This window comes from Neodiprion virginianus, chromosome 4, assembly GCF_021901495.1.
Source record: "Neodiprion virginianus isolate iyNeoVirg1 chromosome 4, iyNeoVirg1.1, whole genome shotgun sequence".
Classification (NCBI taxonomy): domain Eukaryota; kingdom Metazoa; phylum Arthropoda; class Insecta; order Hymenoptera; family Diprionidae; genus Neodiprion; species Neodiprion virginianus.
Window position 1 is genome coordinate 9,787,963 of NC_060880.1, and position 23,357 is coordinate 9,811,319.

General features: G+C 33.7%; 2 protein-coding genes across 4 annotated transcripts; one reads left to right on the top strand and one right to left on the bottom strand.

The window, feature by feature from the left end:
* The first annotated feature begins 1,027 nt into the window (after positions 1-1,027).
* On the top strand, positions 1,028-18,309 carry LOC124303328 (neutral and basic amino acid transport protein rBAT). 2 transcript variants are annotated; one of them, XM_046760414.1, is made up of 10 exons: positions 1,028-1,415; positions 6,785-7,151; positions 7,429-7,658; positions 7,734-7,853; positions 7,988-8,214; positions 9,054-9,231; positions 11,274-11,500; positions 13,535-13,540; positions 17,713-17,856; positions 18,041-18,309. In XM_046760414.1, exons 1-10 carry the CDS (start codon positions 1,188-1,190, stop codon positions 18,117-18,119), a joined length of 1,806 nt encoding a protein of 601 aa, XP_046616370.1. In that variant the 5' UTR covers positions 1,028-1,187; the 3' UTR covers positions 18,120-18,309. The 2 variants fall into 2 exon arrangements, with proteins under 2 accessions (XP_046616370.1, XP_046616371.1); XM_046760415.1 differs by lacking the exon at positions 13,535-13,540 and having other exon boundaries at positions 1,032-1,415.
* Positions 18,302-22,620, bottom strand: LOC124303334 (JNK1/MAPK8-associated membrane protein). Of its 2 annotated transcripts, XM_046760429.1 has the most exons (4): positions 21,754-22,620; positions 21,166-21,335; positions 21,003-21,079; positions 18,302-18,624 (listed from the first exon to the last, which is right to left on the bottom strand). In XM_046760429.1, exons 1-4 carry the CDS (start codon positions 22,200-22,202, stop codon positions 18,409-18,411), a joined length of 912 nt encoding a protein of 303 aa, XP_046616385.1. In that variant the 5' UTR covers positions 22,203-22,620; the 3' UTR covers positions 18,302-18,408. The 2 variants fall into 2 exon arrangements, with proteins under 2 accessions (XP_046616385.1, XP_046616386.1); XM_046760430.1 differs by lacking the exon at positions 21,003-21,079.
* Between the last annotated feature and the right edge of the window lie 737 nt (positions 22,621-23,357).

Sequence of the window (23,357 nt, forward strand, 5' to 3'; positions counted from 1 at the left end):
TCCGTCGGCGGCAGAGGTCGGTCATGAAGATCGGTACCGACGCAACGGCAAAATGCCGCGGGTTGAAACCCACGTGAATCACATTTTTATTCAACGAATTTAAAAATCTAGGATTGTTAATTGCAAGTATGAAAAAATGAAGAAAATTAAGAAGCGAGATGAAGTAGCTGTTCGAAACATAAGAAAATAATCTAATTTATTCTCATTATTCTAGAATCATCATACATGTCATGCATCGAAATGAATTAAATGTTAATATCTTTTTTGTTATTGTTTATTGTTCAGAAGAAAGGCTCTGGCTACACCGTAATAATTTCAGTATGGACTAAGCGATAATATCTGTATGAAAAGGAGTCTTAATTCCGCATGAGTGCATGATTCTGGAATAATGAGAATGAATTAGATTAGTTTCTCACCTTCAAAAACTGCTACCGTTTTATCCGATTTTTTTTTCGCTTCTTCATTTTCTCCGATTGTTCACACTTCCGATTGAAAATTCTAGATTTTGCGATTCTTGAGATAAAAACGCAACTGAGTATCATTGACTCAACCACGTAGTTTTGACACACGGTATATCGCCGTTGCGTCATACCCATTTCCATCAGCGTCTTTTTGCCGCCGACGGCGTGACATTGCCGCATTAATTTGACGCCCATGAAAATCCAGCCAAGACCGCGCCTCTTCCGACCATAGGTTTATTATATTTATAGTAGAGATTAACTGTGCGGTTTTACGGGGTCGCGGAGCCCAAGCCGTAAGACGGAGATAGTGCTAAACATGGAGACTTTACTCTAGTCTCCATGGTGCTGAAGCTGGCCCACTCTGTTGCACGACCGAAAGAGTGAGGCGCAGCCTCCAGGCGGGGAAATCAATAAGGCAAGCGCGGATGTAAACTTGTATAGGCTATGTGTTTTTCTCTTCTGTATGGTTTAAAGGTTTAAGGTTTTCCCCGCCAAGTCACCAATTCTAGTAAGAGAGCCATCTCCACCTATTGCTCTCTCTCTCTTATTTCGCTTTCAGCTCTTGCACGGCCGCGCAGTCGTGTAGGCATTTGACGGGGCAGTATGTTAAGAGTGGCTGCACAGAGCACTGATAAATATATTTATATACAGCAGTGATATATACATGTATATATATATGTTGTAACGGTTTTATCTATCAATATCTATCATCCTTGAAAGCTGAACATGGAGAGTGGGAAACTTGATATAGATAACGTGGTGAAAGACCTAAAAGAACCAGTCGCCACGTACAAACTAATATCGGAGGACGACACTGTCCTCGCAGAACAAGACCCGGCTAAAGGAGACACGAAGATGGCGAAGCAAAACAGCGATACTGATATTGACGATGACGCCCAGGAACGAATGCTTAAGGACACTGGAAAGATCAATTCGAACAAGGATGCTACCGAGGTATGCATAATAACCTCACTCTTGTTCAATTTCGTCATTTACCATTTCTACAAACCTAATGTCTTTCTCCCACCTTTACAAATTCTCGCTCATAGTTACGTAGATTTTTTCCAATTCCTGGTAAACTACACCTTTTACACTTCCTCTTTAATATATCAACCTGTTTGCGATGCCAAACAAATGATCCAATATCAATTGCGACGATCTGTGTGTCTCGACATATGGTCAAGATGTGTTTGCGTAAATGTTAGAACTTTTTAAATGAAATAGACAAACAATTATAAAAAACAGTTTCAGCGATCATATTTTTGGAGCAATGTGTTAATTATTTGTGTATTATCACATATTATTCGTCCCTGTGTTCCAATTGAAATCAACATATTTTTATGCAATGCTTCAAGGTTATTACATCATCTAATATGTGGAGGAAATATCGCATATCACATGATTACACGACTTTCATAGTCCTCATTGTATAGCCCCATTGTCAATGATCTGAAATTAAATTCACTTATCAGTCAAATAGGTATATTGTCCTTGTTTACCAACATTTCAACCAATCTAGTCACTTCTTCTTCTGTAATTAACAAGAAATGGCATACAATAAAACCACATGCAAACATAAATAAAAAACAGTATTTGGAAGCCACTAAACTATGTCTCGATTTGTGCTGTTTTACTTACAGTGATAAATTCTGCCAACAAATTTATAGTGTTGCTATGGGTTTGTTCATCAGCCCAGTGGTGTCAAACCTAGTCTTAGAATATCTAGAGCAAAAAATCATGAAACAATTATCCTTCAGTCATCCTTAATACTATCGGTATGCAGACGATATAATTACTTGTGTACACAAAGACTATGTAGATATTCAACTCAACAAATTTAACAATTTTCATCCACTTATCCAATTTATTGTCGAAATTGAACATGATAAAAAAAATTTGCTTTTTATACACGTGGATTATCAACCAACAAAATATAATAGTGCTTGATTGGCACCACAAAGAGATTTGGTCTTGGAGATATATTAATTTTGAGTACAAACATCCAATAAAACATAATAAATCAGTTGCTATGGATTCTTGGCAACACAAATATGATTCAAAGAATTTGAATTTTATCATTCAAAAAGTTTGATTTAACACGAATCTGATGATTACCTTGTTTTTGTTGATACAATTTTTCAATCCCACGATATCATTGATTGAAAATTCTTGGATTACAATAACTGCCAAATTGGCTGCTGGGAACGCCAGAATGGAACCCTGAAAAATGCAAAAAAAATTTTTGAAATGTACTCTCAGATGGTATAGAAAATCTCCAAAGAAATAAATTCAGAGATGTTGGAACAAACATCATTGCTTTACTATTTTATAGTAGCTTTGAAAAAGTTGAGTTCCCAAAATATATGATTATTCTACTTCATCATGGCTTCGTCGACTTCAAATGATCTCAAAGTTGCTTCACATTGAAGTTAGGAATAGTATTGTAATAGTGTATGGATTACCTGAAATTTGATCAACACTAATGAAGCAGAACATATTGTAACAACGGGAGAAATTAAGAAAGGTCTAAGAGAATCAAAGAGTTCTCTGTGCGATTTAAGCGAACGCCGAGCCAAAGAAGTCTCACAAACAAGGAATATTTTAGAAAGAAAATAGATGTATTTGGTCACGAAGTTCTCTTTTTAACAGTCTAGAGACTGACTGCTTTTACAATAATATTTGTCGACCAGCAACCCTATTCATTTTATGACATATGAAAGCTACAGTCAAAGATGACTACTGGATCACTAAAAAGACGATAACACGGGTGATTGATGATTTCACCCTTTATAACAATATTTTGAAAACTTGCATCCTTCAACATCATTCTAAAACTACGAAGTAGGGAATTTGTTCCAAATTACGTTTTGTGAGGTCAGAGCTGCTAACTCCAGCTTCGTGAAGTTACGGAATAACAATTTTTCCTAAAAATACATAATCATATTAATGGTAAAAAACTATACAGGCTAGGACATACACTAAAAAGTTTTTAAAAAGATGATAATATGGTTCATCGAGTTTTTCATCATGATTGCAAAATTCTTTTTCTCCGCTTTGAAATTTGTAAACAATTTCAACATCCTGTATATTCTTGTTCTTATCTTCTTGTATGATGGCTTCTGAAAAAATCGCTCTGGATTCATAAGACCTACAAATTTTATCTGAGTTTCAATTTTAGCAACTACTTTGATTTTGAAAAACGAGGGCGTTAACAAAAATTTCTGAAATTGTTCAACCATCATATTGGGGTGTGGTGACAATAGAAAAAAGGTAATAATTTCGTCAAGTTCGTAAAGTCGTGAATTTATCTCATGCACAGGTATCATGTATCTGTTTTGAGCTAGTTGCTGAGGAACTTACCAACATAGCCTCGTTATGTGATACAAATTGGAAAATGATATCTATATTTTGTTTAATATGAAGCTCAAATCGCAACCAAATGGATTAAACTTCTTTTGAATAGGATGATGTATATTTGATTTTCTTGTAATTCAGATGTTACTTTATAACTCCAGAAGTACAAAATCAATCTTGATTCTTACTTTTTCTGTGGATTACTACGTATGACCAGGTTTTAGGTTATATTTCATTAGAGTCAAATCAATACTTTTAGAGATATAATAAGCATATGAAAATATCAATAAATCTAAATGTTCCAATTGGTATCATAGCAAAACATTTCTTTATTTCTGCGTCAAATTAAAATGTACTGGAGTATTTTTGTTCAGTATTTCATATGGAACCCGCTGTTGAGCCCTTTTCCACGTTTAAAATAAGTGGACTTCGATATTTGGAAATATATACATTAATGTCGAAATCGACCATGGCAGACCCTTAAACATTTTACACCCTCCACAAAGTTTTTACTGGTTGCAATGTGACTGGCTGAAAAAACGAGCGAAATAGCAACTGGTGGTTGCCAAGCTTTGACTCTTTCTAATTAGGAACAAATTATGACGTTACAATTTGAATCTAATGTTTGTAATATTTTTTTTAGATTTTTTGGAATGACTGAATACCACGACGAATTGATTTTCATTCTTTACATATTTTTGAAAAATATTTCATTATTTGGTACTCTCAACAATGTTTTTGAAAGATGAATGAATAATCATAAGGGTTTATGTGCAGAACATTTATGAAATATTACTATGTATTTTGCGTCACAAAAACTTTTTATATATTAGATTTTACAAGTCAAGATAAACATGTATTATAACTCCTTTCCATTAACCAGCCCATAGCAAAAGCATTCACTGTCAAAATGGTTTGAACAGTCGGTTGCTTTTTTTCCTGGAACAGCTTTTGATTTTCCAATAATATCTAGCCATTCTTGGTGATTGGCCATGACTGGCGGTAATCTATAAGTGAAAATGAATACGAAATTTACAAGTTTTTTAATGCGTAGCACATCTTAACTTCATTATAATCATACATTATCATAATTAAACAACAAATCTTGCGACTTATCTGACGTTTTCTTGCAGATCAAACACATTCACACCATTATAATGAATATATTCTTTTAAATGGAGAATCTATAAATTATTTAGATGCTGATCAAATGGTGTTGTTATTAAGGTAGCACAGGCAAGGGTTTACCGTCTCTGGTAAGGTGTCCCTGATATGCTCTGAGCAATGAAAAAAGTAACCAATTGCAGTATTAGAAAGAGATAGCGATTGGCAGCCACCTTTTTATCTATGAAAAAATCAGGATTACTCCTCAAAGTGTGTGGTACGATATTCAAAAAGTAGTAGAGTCAAATGATTGAAAGTTTTTCAAATAAACATTGAAATTTCTGCAAATTTATGCAGCATACAGGAATTTTTTGAAAAGTTTATAACTTCACAGCGAATAAATATGAAGAAAAAATTCGTTCAGGATCTTACACCTAAGAATGTAAGCATTCTAGAGAATATACGGTTATTGGTACGGGCTTCAAAAAGTTTAATTGTTTCTAAGCCTGAAAGTGAAAAATATTTTACAGGACTTATGCATGCAGTAAATATACAAAAACCTAAACATTGAAAGTAGACCTATATTTATTACTAAAAATACAAAATATAGTGAAAATATATATGAATTATGCAAACAAGAAGAAAAACAAACACAGGAAATTCGTATATTACATTAATTATAGAGGACTAATTATACTGTACCTATTATTATGTCCAACACAACGAAATGTGACCACGAATAATCTATAGTTGGAAAAAACTTATCTTACATTGGAAGAACCTGACAAAATCGGAGGATTATGAGTGAGAAAAATCGCGGCAACCCGGGATGCGTTTCAGTCTGTATCATTGACAAGTCTTCACAATGTCATTATCTCGATGTGACAACGCATTTCTGAAGAAAGAAAATCCGATTTCGCAACTTTAAGCAGGCATTTGAATCACGAACTCCATAAAATGTTATCAACACTGTTCAGAATGGTATAGCATTGACGGACATGTACAAACATAAATATAAAAAATATGGTTTCAAAGTGCATAATTTCAGCTTCAATTTAAAAAAAAAAAAAAAACACTGTAGCGTCAAAAGCGGGTCCATTGCAGCCACTAAACTACTGGTCGGAAAAAAAGTTTTGCTGAAATCTGCAACCACAATCCCAGCTAAACAGAATATTTACGAAAAAAAAATTAGGATTGTTTTGATAGTTAAGGTACCCTTCCAGCTTCTATGCAATATATTTTTGATGAATTAAAATTTAGCAGAGTAATGAAAATTTTTACCAAGAAAAATTGGTTTCCTTGATTTCAGTAACATTTTTAGTTGTATACTAGAAACGAAATGACAGATTAAAAATTTGTCGCATAAAAGTTTAGTTCGCAATGACATGAAGCTACAGTATAAATTACAGGCCCATGGGATGAACCATTCTGAAGTTACTGTGGTCGCAGTTATGAAAAAGCTCATGAATCGTGTAGTGGCACAGGTCGCTATTGTATATTTGTGCTCATAACTGTGTCAATTTTACAAATTTCTGAGTTCGGTACCAGCCAAAATGATGCTGAAAGATCCCGTAACATTAGTATGTTGAATGTATGGGAATCTGAAATAAAAGTAATTGAAAATCCAACAAAAATCATTTCGAGGCTGAGGTATCCCCTTAAAGTATTTTGAAATGGGGTAAACTCAATTGTAACCTAAATTTATTGAAGAGTGCTGATTTTCCCACCACAACCCCTACAATGTATTTTCAAACTTACAAGATTGTATTTTCATATCACTATCTTCTCACGTTAGTATATCAAACTCTAATCTCACGTAAATTTTCCTGTCAGAACTCCAATTAAATATTTGTTTGAATGTACAGGTCAAGTTCATGTCAGAGAATGGAGACGCAAAGATTGACATTAAAACTGTGAAGCAAGCATTGACTGGAATGGGGAAGGAGGAACTGATGAAGTTTGCAAATGATCCGGTCTGGATACGAATCAGGTGGTTCATGTTCATTGCATTCTGGTTATTATGGGCAGCTATGCTGGCTGGTGCAATAGTGATTATCGTTGGAGCACCAAAATGTCCCGGAAGTAGGAAAGTATGGGAAGAGAATCCAATTGTTCGATTGGAGCCATCAAAAATATCCGGTGGACTTAAGGGACTCGTACCCATTCTGAATGACCTGAAAGACAAGCATATTAAACTCATCTGTCTTGCATCGATCATGAAATCAGAAAATGGTAAATAACAATCAAGTTTCATGCTTCCCTTATAAATTGTTTCCTAACAAATGCCAGAGTTATTCAATTAACATTACATGGAAACTTTACACTTGGAAAAATTGTAAATACACATTACAACATGCATACTCTTCATGAGATATACCTGGAAGTGAAAGCTCGTTATGTTTATTGATATACTAGAAAACTGCTTGAAAAGATTAAAATGTTTACAGCACACAAGGTGATATGTAAAGTCAATATGAATACAATAATTTGTACTGATTATTCATTACAGAAGCCACAGTAGACTTCAGAGACGTTGACCCCAAGTTAGGCAATATGGCAGATTTCACAGCACTAGTAGAAGCTGCAAAAAAGAATGAAATAGAAATAATACTCGAAGTTGATCCAAACCATACTTCTAAAAAACATGAGTGGTTTGTTCGTTCCTTCAACAAAACAAAAGAGTATATCGATTACTACGTATGGGCTGCAAATAAGTCTGACTCAGAGCCAAATAACTGGGTAAGAATATTCATATTTTGGATTTTATGGGATTCAATTTAATATCTGTTATTGAATAATTTATAATTGTTTCAGGTGAGTACTTACAACGAATCTGCTTGGACATGTCCGGATGAGAGGTGCTATCTTCATCAGCATCGCGAAGATCAACCTGATCTTAACTATCGAAACCCTAAAGTTGTCACTGAATTTTCTGTAAGTATATCGTGAAATTATATATATTTTTTGCATTAGCTACACTGTGATAGTTTTTTGTAACCTATAGTGATTATATCGTCATGTATGGATGTTTAAGTGAGACAATGTGGTAAATTTGCCAATTATTTCAGGAAATTTTATTGCACTGGCTGAAACTCGGTGTTATTGGCTTTAGACTAGCCAACACACAGTACTTGCTTGAAGATAAAAATCTAAGAGATGAACAGCACGGTACACAAGGAGCTGAACCACACACTTACCGATTGATGAATCACGCTCACACATTTAATTTGAATGAGAATCGTGACGTATTGAGACAGTGGCGAAACGTCGTTGACAATTATACAGATCACAGAGGGTAACGTTGAAAAATTTATAAACTCTCAAAACTAAAATGATGAAGCTGAAACTAGCAGGTAATACAGGTGGCAAGGTTCCAAGGGATGAACAAATGATGAAACTTGGTAGGATCATTCAGAGAACTCTTTCAAATATATTCTTTGATATTTTATCGTTTTCTCACTCCCTGAAAGCCTTCCAGACGTATTCTCTGCTAAATATTACCTGCTAGTTTCAGCGTTATATAAAAATGAATCCTTTTGTGGAACCTCAGCATAGATACATATTAATTTATTAAAATATCACAATCCGGCGATTATTTACCTGTCGTATTAACACTTTTTTTCCTAAAACTGTTATAGAAATCCCGTCTATAATTAATGTTTATTTTGAGTTCTTAGAATTGATGAATTGAACAGGTGATCTGATATATTGATAAAATGCCAATGTTAAATTATAATTAAAGTTACATCCGCAAATAAGAAAGCTCATCAGGTATACGCCACATCATGCATATAAATACTCCCAAACTGTAACAAATCTCTAGTACTTGTATACAGAGCAATCTTTGAAGATGATAACAACTTCTGATCGACAAACTATTTAAGACTTACAATGGGTAACATGCAACTGTTCACTAAGAAACTAGATTTTGTCCACGTGATATTCTTATATTTTTTAAATAGAGTTGATATATTAAAAATTAGTACATTTTGTGATACAAAAAAAAAGTACACAGAATTCAGTTATTCTCATTGCAACGATAGATGTATATCTGAATTAAGGATGTAATTATTATCCCATGTAGGTATGCAAAATTAGAAAAAAACAGTATAATAATTTCATATCTTTTTGTAGGCTTTTCTCATTGCAAGAAAATATTGGAAATGATACGTTAACATATTTGAACGACAATGGCACTATTGTAGACCTCCCGCAGAGGTGTCAGTTTCTGTCCGAAGCAAATGCTAATATTTCAGCTACGGACCTGGAAGCTGGATTTAAAAATGCATCCTCCACCTGGTCTGCATGGAATGTAAGTAGTCTCAACTGTTACGATTAAAAGTATAGTTTCTTTCCAAAAAAAGAAAATATCGTATTGTTCCAAGTATACACCGACCCCGCATATAAGACGATCCCCAATTCGAAACAGTATTTCAGGTTTTTCTCTTAGGTACCGAATATAAACCAAATTTTATGATGCAATTGTTATCACAAGAATATATTCACATATAAATTTATAAATTTCAGTTTGTAAATACATTTATCGCTGAGATAGATTTTATATAGATACTCATAACAAATATTGCATCAGTAAAGTATAAATGGACCTTGAATAAATTGAAAGATTATAAGTAACAGTATTGGTTCGGGAAGATTTTTAAAGTTCACAGTCTCTGTTAGAGGCATTGTCAATGTCTACGTCAGAGTTTTCATCAATCTCTATGTCAGTTCCACCTTCTGTTTTAGAATTATTGTCATCTAGGTCTTCCCAGAGGATTTCATCTTCCATACCATCCATAGCACTACTTATACAACATTTCTTGAAGTCATTGACTATTGTTTTTCTTTTAATTGATAGTCAGGCAGCCTTGTTTCACTGCGAACTATTAAGTGTGACAGTTGGTTTCCTCAATTTTTCCAGTAGGTGTTGAAGCATCGTCTCTTTCTAGCATCCACTCAGTTTAATATGATTTCAGTTTATCTTTAAAGGGTTTGTTGACAACGACATCAAATACTTGTAATTAGGATGTCACACCTTCAGTTATGACAACCAGGTCTGTGTTTAAGTTCATTATTTCACGTTTTATGTTCTCTGTTGCGTATCCTCTGAAAATATCAAGCACGAGTACTGCGTTTTGTTCAACAGCGTACTAGGTCGTTTGTTCCAAGCTGTGTGCAACCAGTCTTTATCCAATTCTTTGCACATCCATGCATTTTCCTGGCAGTGGACGAAAATGCCAGTTGGTAGTTTCTCTTTGTATTTGCGCTTTAATACTTCGTACAGTGATAGCTTAGAACCATTTGCTAGAACTACAAGTACCACAGTGACTCTTAGTTTGTTATTTCTGATAGTTTTAATGAGGATACTTTTTGCACCTTTTGATTTTACAGTAGTGTTTGAAGACATAACAAAATAAAGCTCCATTTTATCAATTTAACTCATCTGAATCAGTAAATAATTGTTTTCTCTTCATAGTCTCAAAACAAATCTTTTATATTCTACAAACTGTTATTCAAAGTTATTTAGTAATTGTTAGGCCATAGTTATTTTTCATCTCATTGTCAAAGCTAATCCATTTCCTCTCATCATGCTCTTGCACCATCCCAAACTATACTTGAACTCTCGATGTCGGATATTAATGCGTCTTGAAATTTCTAAAGCCTTCATTTAGATCACCTACAGCGATATTGCAAAAACCTTGCCTGCATTTATCAATTATATAAATACAAACTTCTTTTAATTCGGGGTATTTTTCAGTTTTGCCCCTCGAAAACTTGGGCATACAAAACAAACATTCTTCAGCTTCTGTTTCATCTTTCGCCAGTTACGTACATTCTTTTCTAGAATGTCGAATTTTGACACAGCTCTACTATTATTAGTGTTCTTCGCTGCCCACGGTACCATTAATTTAAAATTCGCATTGTAACTATTTCTGGTTTTTTAATTATTCGATTTTTCTGTGATCCCCTACATTCCACTCTATCTGCCATTGAAATATCAATTTTTAATGTAATATTAACTGATTTCGCGTAAAAGTGATAAAACCGTACTTTTCTTATCCTAAATCGACGCCTAGCCAAAAAAAAATGAAGCTCGAATTTTCAATATCTCACAAATGCCACGCGCAGATGGTAGCGTGAATTTCATTAGTCAAATTTTTTCGGCAGTCGGTGAAAATCATTTTTTTTGAAAGCTCGCACATAAGACGGCTTTGGGTATAAGATGAAGACTTTTTTTGCGGGTGCTGACAACGACAAAAAATTTTGACGTGTACTTGGAACAATACGGTGCATTGCAAAGTACAGCGCCAATCGTACAGTCATGCATTACTCAATTCATCAATTTGTTTCCAGCTGAACAATCCTCACAGACCATTGCATGAGCGAATGCCTGCAGAAGTAGCTGAGAGTTTGACTTTGATGATACTGCTGCTTCCGGGAACCCCAATTCTTAGTATCGATCAGACCCAGTATAATGGTACAGCGTTCTCAAATATCATTCAATTGCGACATAAACCTTCGTTTACCCATGGAGTTATCACACATGGTGTTTTCAATGGGACTGTCTTCGCCTATACTATGTAAGTCGCAAGATACTCATAATTATTAATAAATTTAATCTGAAGTTGTGCATTGCCACAATAATACTGAATGTTTAGTTCTAGCGGAAACTGGAAACCTGTAATATTTTCATTGCCTCATAATAGGTATTACGCGAGTTTATAGAAAGTCCGGAATTCACACCCTATTTTCCATTATTGTTATAACTGCGACTCTGCAGCAAAAACTCTATGCTACATTTCTAGTATGTCTCTTTCCTGAACTGAATTCGGCTAATATGCTACAATAAAAATGTATGAAATTGTTCAAATGTTTGTGTACCTTGATGTATTTAAAACCGGCCTAAATTAGACTGGTCGTGACTGGTCTCTTGACACCACATTGCTTATCCGAACCTCACATGTTCTAGCCTAGTCACATATTATCTTGAATTTGAAATATGGAAGTATTGCAGTATCAGCATTGGACTCTAATGAAATTTTACATACTTGTCTGTACCGTTGAAACCCATAGTATTAATTGCAGTATTTTGACTCGATAATTTTACAAACTAGAGCGAGGGGCTGCTCACTCGCTTATTCCGTGGTTCATCGATTTCCGAAAGGAATCGATTTCTTGTGATTTCAATTGCGATTTTCGTAACGCCTGAATCAATGAGATTACTCGCGATTTCATGTGATTTTCCCTAACTTCTAACATTACGAATGATTCCTAAATTTTAAGAATCACCGATTTCTAGATTGAAAATGAGAAATTCATAAATATAAAATATTATTTTATACATATATATAAAAAATTCACGATAAACTTTGGACAAACGCTTGCTCGTAGAATACATATATTTATGCATAAACGTTGGACAAAGGCTTGTTCGCATGGAGAGGGGATTAGCGATTCCCAGCAATTCCGAAAATTTCGTGATTTCTTGGCGATTCTCTACGATTTCCTGTATATTTGGAAAAATCATGAGAAAATGAGGAATCGTGCGAAATTTTCATATTCCAGGTGCATATAGGATGCTTACCTCATTTCAAAAACGTTACCCTCCATAATTACATTAAAATCTATCGTAAACTAATTGCTAATTTTTGTTCTGAAAACTGTTTGGGCAACCAAATAATATCCACTATAGCCTAGAACAAAAAAAAAATAATAACAATTGTCTCTGGTCGATTTTTTGTCGTTGAACAAATATGAGATGTCAATAACCGGTCATGCTTGATTGGTCACAATTTTGCACCGAACATAGAAAATTGTAAAATTTATTTACTGTTGCTTTGAGCCCTCGATGTTTACGAATTTTTTTTTTATCACTTTATCAGATGGCGTCATCAATCAAAATATCATCTTCCTTCTTTGGAATGAATTTTTCTTTTGAAATACATTGAATATAAGAAATAAAAATAACTATAACTTATAAACCCAGTGTCACGCTAAAGTTTTGAAAATGGCGTATTTTCATACAAAATTTGGTATCAAAATTTAAAAAAAAAAAAAAAAAAAAAAAATCCTTGGGTTTTGCTGCAACCTCAATTTTTATTTTTCATTCTGGGAAGATTGGTACTTCCGGTGACAGAAAAAAAAAAAAAATAAGCAGGTTCACAAATTGACAAGTTCTGTGTGAGAAATTTTTTGTACGATGTCTCGGTAACTAACTAGAATTGCATGAACAAGAAGCAACCTGCGATAATGAGAATTTTTGAAGAATTATAATTGCCGAACTTAGTCTCGAAATAATCTGAAGAAATTCGTCGACATTTTCTAAATCGGAGGTTTCTTCACGAAAAATCAATTCAAAAATCAAAAGAGATCAGTGTCAAATAGTGGTTGAAATTCTTTGGTATGGCTTGTTAATGTTTCGTAACGTTAACATTACTAACCCGAACCTTGAAAGTTACAGTTTCCAGCTTCCGGTAATTGTTTATAATATCCACCAACAGTTAATAGTTACCATATGCCATGTATTGATAGTTTTTAGGTGTGTTTAACCAATATTCTAATATACTAACTATGCAGATTATTTTCCGTTTCATGCTCACATCTGCGTACTGCAGAAATTGGTAAGTTTAACTACTAACCTGCTGTTTGATGTCCAATTAGATATTCTGTGCATGCAGCTCGTACCTTGTAACAATGTATGCCATGTATTATTCAATATTATACCTAAGTTTTCTTGGCGTATTCTTATTGCTTCATAAAACTTGGTATTTATTGAATGGAAATAAAAAATCAAACTAGGGGCCATTGAATTTACTCAATTGGGTAATTGAATGTCGCAGGTTGTTTTCAGGGAAAAGTATTTAAAAAAAAAAATCGTGAAAAACTGTGTATTTCAAGTAACCATTTTTATTGAAAAGTACTAAAAAAAAATCTTAGAATATAATTTTTTTTCATAATTATTTAAGATATTTTGTAAGGAAATAACGAAAAATCGTGGACTCTACCAATATTAATGATTGCAGAAACAACGCAGTTATTGCAAATCATGAGAACTATTTCTGTAAGATTACGAATTCTAAAATTGAACGAACCGTATGTGTATGTGTGTATACCAGGTATTTCAAATCAGTCAAACTTCCAGCATATTTTTGTCAAATTTTTTTATTTATTTTGAGCACCCGCTTAAAATGTTCGATTTTTGAAGCCTGTGGAACATGCGTAAAGTGTCGCACTATCTATCAGTGTGGTAAAACAATTTTAGCGCATGCACACAATTAAAATTCTACATTTTACGTGCTAAGACATTCTTTGGCGCATGCATACTTTCGAACAACTCAATTTTATGTGCTGTATCATTAAACGAAAGTTGGTAACCTAATTTCAAACTTACTTGCTTCCCATGGCAAGTTTGTTACTTGACACAAGTGTTGGAAAAACTAGCGTGTCACACTTCCGGATGAGCAACATCAGAGTCTTGCGACTACGGCGCTCGCCGTGGCTCATCCTGCAAAATTCATACTCATCGGAAATCGCCCACTTTCCGCACTTGTAACACAATTTACTATTTTTGACTTTTGATTAAAAAAGTTACATATGTCCGTTTTTACCGAACGTGCTGCATTTTTTGGCTTTCTGTGACATAAAATATTTAATAGGAAGACCAAGTTCTCTGTCAAATCACAGATTAAATTCAATTTGCTAAGTAAATAAGTCTCTGATTATTGTCTACAGCGCTCTGATATTAAAAAAATAAACGCATGCTTTTCTAATTAATAGTAGATATATATAATACAAGGCTGCAAAATCCTGCTATCACTAAACACGTTGGCCGCACACAAATACGAAGAACATCAAAATTATTTCCCATATCTTCCCTGTAAAGTACCCTCAATACGAGGGCGATGTGCTGTTTAAACCAATATTATGAATGTTCTGAAATTATTTAAAGTCACATATTCCGTTAGAACTTCTAGCGGTTTTTTTTTTTTATCAAAATATGGAGCATCTGATGTGTAGTTCCATCTCCATTCAATATATCAAGTTGTCAGACTTTCGCAGTTTATACTTTCCTATGGCACTAGAATAATAATATATCCATTTACACTTCAATTTATAAGAACCTGTCATCGAAACTTCATGAGAAGATAATGAAAATTAATATTTTAGACAAAAATACACGATAGGATTCGATCTTTACGGATTTTCGCTCACTCAACTAATACTATACAATCAATTTTAATCCGAATAAAGAAAAGCCTAATGAATTAAACTACATATCAGAAGCTATAGATTTTGGGTCAAAGAAATAATCATGGAAGTTTCAGCAAAATCCGTGATCCGGAGGTCTGATACTCGCTGCGTGGTGTGTTTGGAATCATCACTTCCAAAAAGTTCTCCAAATTCGCGTGTTCAGTTAAGGAATGTTCCCCAATATTTTTTTTTTTTTTAAATCTGAGACGCTTTATTGGAGGTGAAATACAATTTTCAATGTCTTTTTGCAAAAGAAGTGCATTTTCATGGGTAGAAAAAACTTCCATCTCAATAATCATTGAAAGTTGCAACTTTATTGTCATATGAGTGCCACAATACGACGTGAAGATTCAAATCTAACGCTAAAAACTAGAGAGATCACATTAATTGAAAACAATATCTTGCTCGAGATGGCTTAAAAATTTGAAAAAAATAGGACGTTTATTCCGTTTACGGAAAACTATGAGTCAAGTAAGTTGAAGTATCAACTTTACAAGTAAATAACAAATACTATTGATCCTCACCATTGCAATTCTTTTTTATTTCACTCAATTTTGGGATAAAAACATTCCAGACTTCATGCTTTAACCGAATTAAATGACTCGTATACAATACGTAAATTATATAAATTTACTAAGTAATATTGCATGATCGGTCAAGGCAAAATTATTTTCGGGTCCATAAAACCTAGAAAAATCAGAGAATATTTATCTACAAGCCTGCTACACCCTGATGAACAATCAAGGTGCTCCCAAATTTTGAACTTCTAAGCCTTAATATTTACGAAAAATACGTTGGTCAATTTCTCTGTCCAATTATAAACACTTGTTGTCATCGGAAACCAAGTTTAGTCACGTGATTTTTATATTCTGATTTATAATATAATGATTAATAAACAAATTATTTTGGTAATTCGATCGAAAAACTAGAAATTCTCGTATAATGATTCCAGATTTTTAGAGTTTAATACCTGACCAAAGGATTATAGGGTTCCTACGCACAGGGAAAACCGGGAAAACTCAGGGAATTTTGTATACATGACTGGAATTTTGAGTCTGTCGAAGAAATGAACTCGTTCTTATATAAAGTACTGTTGATCTAAAGAAAAAAACAATTGCACTTAAAATTTTTTTTCGTCGCATCACTTCGTACATTGTATGTATATTACTTAATACCAAACCTTCTTTCCTTTTTTTTTTCACGGATATCGCAGACTGTTGTTTGTAAATTGATAGTCAGACAGTAATAACTCAGTTACCACGTAATATTGAAGGTATTAGTAATAATTAATGTGTAAAAAAATTTACAATTATCAGCGGCATACTTCATGAAAAGTTACTGGAAGAATCAGGGAATATCTAGAAAAGTCAGGGAATTTCAGTTTCCAAGAAGCGTACAAACCCTGGATTACACATCTAAATATAAGTCGAATGCGTGTAAGACAATCCAGTAGGATTAAACTTGAATTCTATTGAATCGGTTAACAGGTTGAGAGATTTTCTGCAAGTAGATTTAACCCTACCGAACATATCCTGAACTTTTCTATCAAAAAAAAATACTGAATTTGGCAAAACAGAATTTTTCTGAACAATTGAGAAACGAGTATTTTCTGAAATTTTTTTACTCAACTCACAAGCACAATCATCAGTCCTGTTATATACTTTCAAAGACTGAAAAGATTTTATTACTCAGAAAGAGCAAGAATTGTAAAATACGATATGCCATATTTAACGGAACTCCGACATCCCCTTAATTAGGCACAAAATGCACAAAGTTTGACACAAATTCACTCAGCTGTCACATGCCACGGTTATGCTGTGTTATATTTATTTTACAACAGCAGGAAGTATTGAAAATTTCGCAGACAAAATTTGATGGGAAAATTGGTCAACATGTGTTTCTTGTGAATGGCGGTAAATCTAGATTTAAAATTTAGGGGATTTTTACATTCTTAGTACATGTGATAACGCATCAGAATTGCAACTAAATCGAAATTTTTGTACCTGCTCAATCTATCCATAATCTGCAGCATTCCCCACATACATATTACGTTAATAACTCTGGTATTGTTTAGATTTCACCATATATCGCAAGATCCTGAAATTTTTGTCTATACCAGCAGAATGTTGAAACGCCAATTGTTCATCGCCCAGTTATTATTAGAACACCGCAAGAATCTAAGAACACAAGTTTCCCAAAATTCTGTATCATTCACTCACGATTGAATTTACTCGCACGTAGTACATACAAATTTCTAAACGAAAATGGTCATTGTTTTCTAAAATCTTTTTGAAATCGAGTATATTATCAAAATCAAAATTACCAAAGGTAAAAATTAGACTCTAAGTGAAACAGGATACTTACTTGTGCCATGTAAAACAATCATAAAAGATAGTAAAATGTAGTGTGTATTTTGGTATTGTCAAAAATGTATTGCGTGCGGTCACATGCACTGAAACATTGTTATTGTATATTACAGCTAATTTTCTGCATGTAATACCATCTTATAAAAATATTCTAACTATTTGAATACATTGTGCAGGTTGAAGAGTGGTAATCTTGGTTATTTGGTGGCCTACCACAGCGGAAACGAGCCAGTGACTGTGGATCTCTCCAATCTGGACAGAGTTCCAGAAAAAGTGCGCATAATTGATCATAGTTCCAATTACAAAGGGGAAGGTCCAACGTAAGTGTGACTTATTTTACAGATGTCTTGTTCATAGAATGGCATATCATACCTAATCACTTGTTAAGATCCTGAACTGTTATGAATTTATAGACAAGTTTTAGAGTTATTCAGTGCAAGAAATGGCGTAACATAATTCCATGTGCTATTTGTGAATCTAACATAGCTTCTTTGTTTGTTTCAGGAGCAAGGTGTCTTCAAATGCGATCTACATTACTCCCAAAAGTACATTGGTCGCGCAATATACAGCCAAATCGTCTTAATTCACAGTGAAGTATCAGGTTTCTGCATATTATAGTCAGACTGCTTCTACCTGTCAAATATATAATCAAGCTTGGTATTTTTTTTTTTTGTTAATAAATTTTTTTCTCTACGTATTATAAATAATCATATTTGAACCAATTGTATGTCAAATAATGAATCTGAATAATAGAAACACGTGTTCACTGATAACTATGCCTCAACCTTCTAAGTATATCGTCATTGTTTATTACAAATTTTCCTTGTGGTACAAAGGTGATTACAAACTTTTACCTTCCAAATATTTATTATTTATTCGGCGTGAAGTTTGTTGGGATCTGTGAATCGAGCAGTAAGAATGTAGAATAATGCCGGCAATGGAACCAAGGTAAGCATCGCTGGGTGAACACTTAGCCCCCTGAGAGTAGCCACTGCTGTTACTCCATATCCATGCAGAAGCCAATGGCCAAGTATTACCACTACGTTTCTTATGTCCGATATCGAACTTATTACCAGTGATTTCATCGACTGTAATTAAATGTAATTTAAGGAGATTAATAACTTTAACAAAACTAAACTAAAAGAGACTATCTTAGCATGACACTCGAGAAATACGAATCCGGACGGAAATTATAATCTGTAGTGTACTTGTGGTTCAATTGATTATACTGAGAATATTTCAACATATTTGTAATTCTTACAATTTTGGGCTTAAATTAAAACGAAGGCATGTGTAAAACGTATTCAATTCATTACGTATGTTTATGAAAAACTTCAAGGGGTAAATAAGTTTATAGTTACATTTTGGTAACTCTAAACTAAAATATTGCGTAAGTAAAAAATGAATTTGCAAAATATCGTGTTTCTTGCATTGTTTGGTTACTTTAACATTGTCAACTTCAACCTAAAAATAATGAAACATTTTGCAGCAACTGCGTGAAAAGCTCTATTGTTGATGTCTGTGGTGCGTAAAATGTCCATTTCTGACCGGTATGGAAAAACAAGATGGACAAATGCACATTTTTGAATAACTCAATTTTACACGCTGTCATTGGCACCTTCATCGTCGTCAAAACAAATTTTCCACGCTTAATACATAATATAATATTTATTTAGCAAATACTGTGGTTTTCTTGACTTTCGCTATAAACTCCAATTGTTACCACATTGTATCAACTAAACCATGTGGGTATATGTGCAGACCCTTTTGTTTCTCTGACTCATTCAAAGCAACACATGTAGTCCGCTGCCACTTGTTTAACATGGAACAGCGATGCCACCTGTTGCCTTGAATGTGTCAGAATCAATCTAAAAGTCTGTACATATATTACATATAACAATGCAAATTATTTTTTTTTATATTGGAACCCTTTTTATACTCAACCAGTAATTATGTCAACCATATATTATATCTAGCAAAAGTAACAGTGCATACAAAGATAACCCAGAATGTCAGTATTTCTGAATATTACAAATTCCTTCTGTCTTCGGACTTCGGTCGAAGATAACATTGATACATAAAAATGATTATAATTTGACACCTACTCTAATATTTTCCTCAGAGTACGGACATTGTATTTGATAAGAAATATATGTCATAGATAGAAACAAAAATACTTTGTCAGCAATGTACATTCATAATTCTCGATTATCTCTATTTCTTGCCATTAACTAATATGAAGTAGAAGACCAATGCAAATTTCTTTGTGTCCCAAAAAAAACTTTGTTGCAGTACGTACCATTTGCGGCGATATCAAGTGACGTGTTCTCATTGTAATGAATATACTTTGAACATTTCCTAACAGTCTATAATGCAATCACATAGAAATACCATTTCCTACTGCCCAGTAGCTTCATAGTTTACTGTCAAATAACATTAAATGGAAGCCAAAATTCAATCATGTTCGAAATTGATTTACAATTTGCTATTGATTGTCACGAAAAATTTTCAAATTCCCCTCTGTTGAATTGAGTGTTTTTCCAGGTAAGCTAAACGCAAGTTGCATGGCGAATTTAATTACAAACGGTATAATCTAGTGTTCCAATACTCAGAAATTAATGTCATCTATGTGAGGCTAAAATTTGATTCAGCACTATGGTCGAGTTGATGCACTTTCTTTCCAATAATTTGAATGGAATTTTTCACTAAAATGTCTGCAGATTTGTAATGTTCAAACTCCAGTATTGACATGGAATGTTTATACAAACAATAATTGTACATAGCAATTTATCCAACTACTGTGACCCTTAAGGTTTCTGCATCTCCACTTTTAAACGTTTGGTCAGTGGTAACGTGCAAACTATAACTCTAGACAAAAATGTCTATGGAGTTTTTTTCACGTTGTTGGATTCTCTAAATTTGCATTTTTTTAACAACAAAAAAAATAAACCGTAACTAAATTTAAAGCATTTTATTGCAATTTTAATACTTTGGATCGCAGTAAACCTTAAACTAGGAGAAATATTTCAATGAGCATTCCTTATTCAATTCTCTAAATCGGCATTATTCTATTTTTTTTTAGAAATTCTACATCTAGAAACAATGATATTTTTCGTCACAAGTGAGATTGAGCCTGTAATATTTTTTTTGAATTGTATTCGTCGAAAAATTTGAATTTGGGATTGAAGAAAATGAAAAAAGAAAAAAAAATATTCCTATAAAGCAAGTAAAAGAATGGAATTTTCAATAACCTTTGAATATAGTTTAAAAAAAAAAATTCTTAAATTAAATCGGAACTTTTTTTTTTTGAAATGTGCATCTTGAGAATCAAATAACGTGAGAAAAATTCCTTGAAGATTTTTGTCTCAGAGTTGTAGTTTCCACGTTACTGCTGACTAAACACTTATTTTTTTCTGCAGATGCAGAAATGTTAAGGGTCATCCAACCATCCGTCATCTTCTCTTACCTGGTTCAGTTTGAAGGCAAAATGTGCCGCATTAGATAAAACAGACAATATGATGGTTATATATGGAAAAGAATAATCTGAAAAGAAAATCATGTTAAGAATATGTATTTTCAATATTTAAATAACCATTGATAATATGTGAAATGGCGATAATTTCACTCACATATGAGACCACCGCCAATTGCATGGAGCATGGCTAAAATAGGGAAAAAATACAGAGCAGCATAGATTGAGAATTTTCCTTGCTTTGGTAGAAACTTCTTGGCAATCAGTGGCCGGATGAGTAACATCAGTACTATGCCCAGAGCATAAAAAATAAAGACCATTGTATACCTGAAAATTATTTAATTACTTTTATAATCTGTGGAGTTAAAAGCTTTATGCATGAACCACTGTTTATAAAAATAGTATATTATTCCCAGTCAGTATTTAATCATCTAATTTATGCTCTAAATAGTAATGCAAACGTGTTATAATTCGAGCCGACAATCTATTTAATCTTGCAATAAGGGACCCAGACTTCAACATTCTTGAATGAAATTAATAGCTTAATTTACATTCTTATTTATCAAGATCATATAGTACCATTAACTCTATAAGTTCACTTCTCTCAAAATTTTGACCATTTGATTTAGGTCTTTTTTACAACCGGCAGCTCAAATAGTGTCAAGTAAGATTTTGACATTTAAAATCTTACGATGCAATTTAACACGGTTATCGAACTATTTTAATTTATAAGCGATATACTAACAATGGGTAAACTGCTTCCTGAGTACAATGTAACGTCTTCTCATAATCTGGGTTTGGATTGTGAAGCAGAGTGTACCAATCAGACAATCGTCTTGCCTTGCAAGATGTAATGTTGAAACTTCCAATGGGTTCGGTTAGTTGTAGCGTAATGAGTGAAGCTCCAACTATCTCGACCAAGGCAGACAAGTGGAGCGCTACTACTTCTTTAGTAATGTTACGTCGCATGGCCACCATATCAATGCAAAACCAATGTAAAACAAGGGCTAACAGAGCCATGAAACCAAGATACAACCAATCATAAAACATTGGGAAATCTTCGCAAGGTACACAAGCGGAAGATTCGTTGCTCCTGAAACCCCTGGGACAAGCTTCGCACTGGCTCCAATTTCCGGTGGGGAGTAAATTTCGCCCACAATACATACCAGGACATCGTACCAGCGTGTTAATCATGAATAACTGTTAGGGACTAAGAGATTTTATGATTTCAAAAAATACTCTGACATAAATGAAGATTAGCATATACGAATAATGTTGCAAATTTATAACCGTCAAGTCCCGTTACAGATACATACATTATTAAGAAAGAAAACTTGATCGAATCGATTACTGTCTACTGTTTTGTACTTTTGTGATGAAATAGTATTATGGTCAAAATAGATCAAGTAAGGTTGCAGGCTTCGACGGGTCGATTACAATTAGTATTATTAAAGTGCGTAATTAGCAAATTGGAATTTCAGAAATGTAGATTTATGATCCCAACAATTATTATAACAGTCCAAAGAAACTTAAATTAATCGAATCTGTACATGTTTCTTTCCCAGAATCTACTCAATTTCCAACACGAAACGTCAAAACGACGAGTCGTAGACTGGGGAATGCTATAGACAGCCAGCTACATGGGGCATCTTAAACAGCGTTGCCAACCCTCTGGTGGCAATAGGTCGTACTCAAAGTGAAAATGGATCGTACTTTGAAATTTCAGAACCGTACAAAGATTTCACGGAGTACATTTTTGTTCTTGATATTTTATGGTCGTATAATTACCACGATTTTGCTTCTTTTCTCAAGGTAGATAAAACCAAATAGGTTTTAACCACATTATTCACACTTTTATGTTCAAGAATACTTCAAGCTAAAGATTGTGAATTTTTCAATTACACCAGGCAGTTGCTAGGGACTGGTAGAAATCATTCTTTTCTTCGTTTTTGTTTCATAAAAATCAATTTGGGTGTTTTTAAGATGGGTTTAAAAAATCATGGGGTAAAGGTGAGTGACAAAAACGTTTGAAAAAATTTTTGGCTGCTTTTCAGGAGTCGTACTAACGTAGAAAAAATCCTTGGCGAAATTAAAAATTATCATGGTCAACCGTTACTGATTATGTGTGGTGTGGAAAGCCCCACATATACAACCACGATTTTACATTCAGGCATCGAATTGATATATTATTGGAATGTGCGCTTGCTTTTCTACGGCATAAAAAGGCAGCGAGCCGAGAAAGATTGCGGTGTAGGTTTGTAAGATAGCGGTTGCATGATGCTAGGGACCTTGGCATGATGTAGGTTTGTCTCTGTACTATGGCGTCACGCGTGTACCCGGCACGGTACA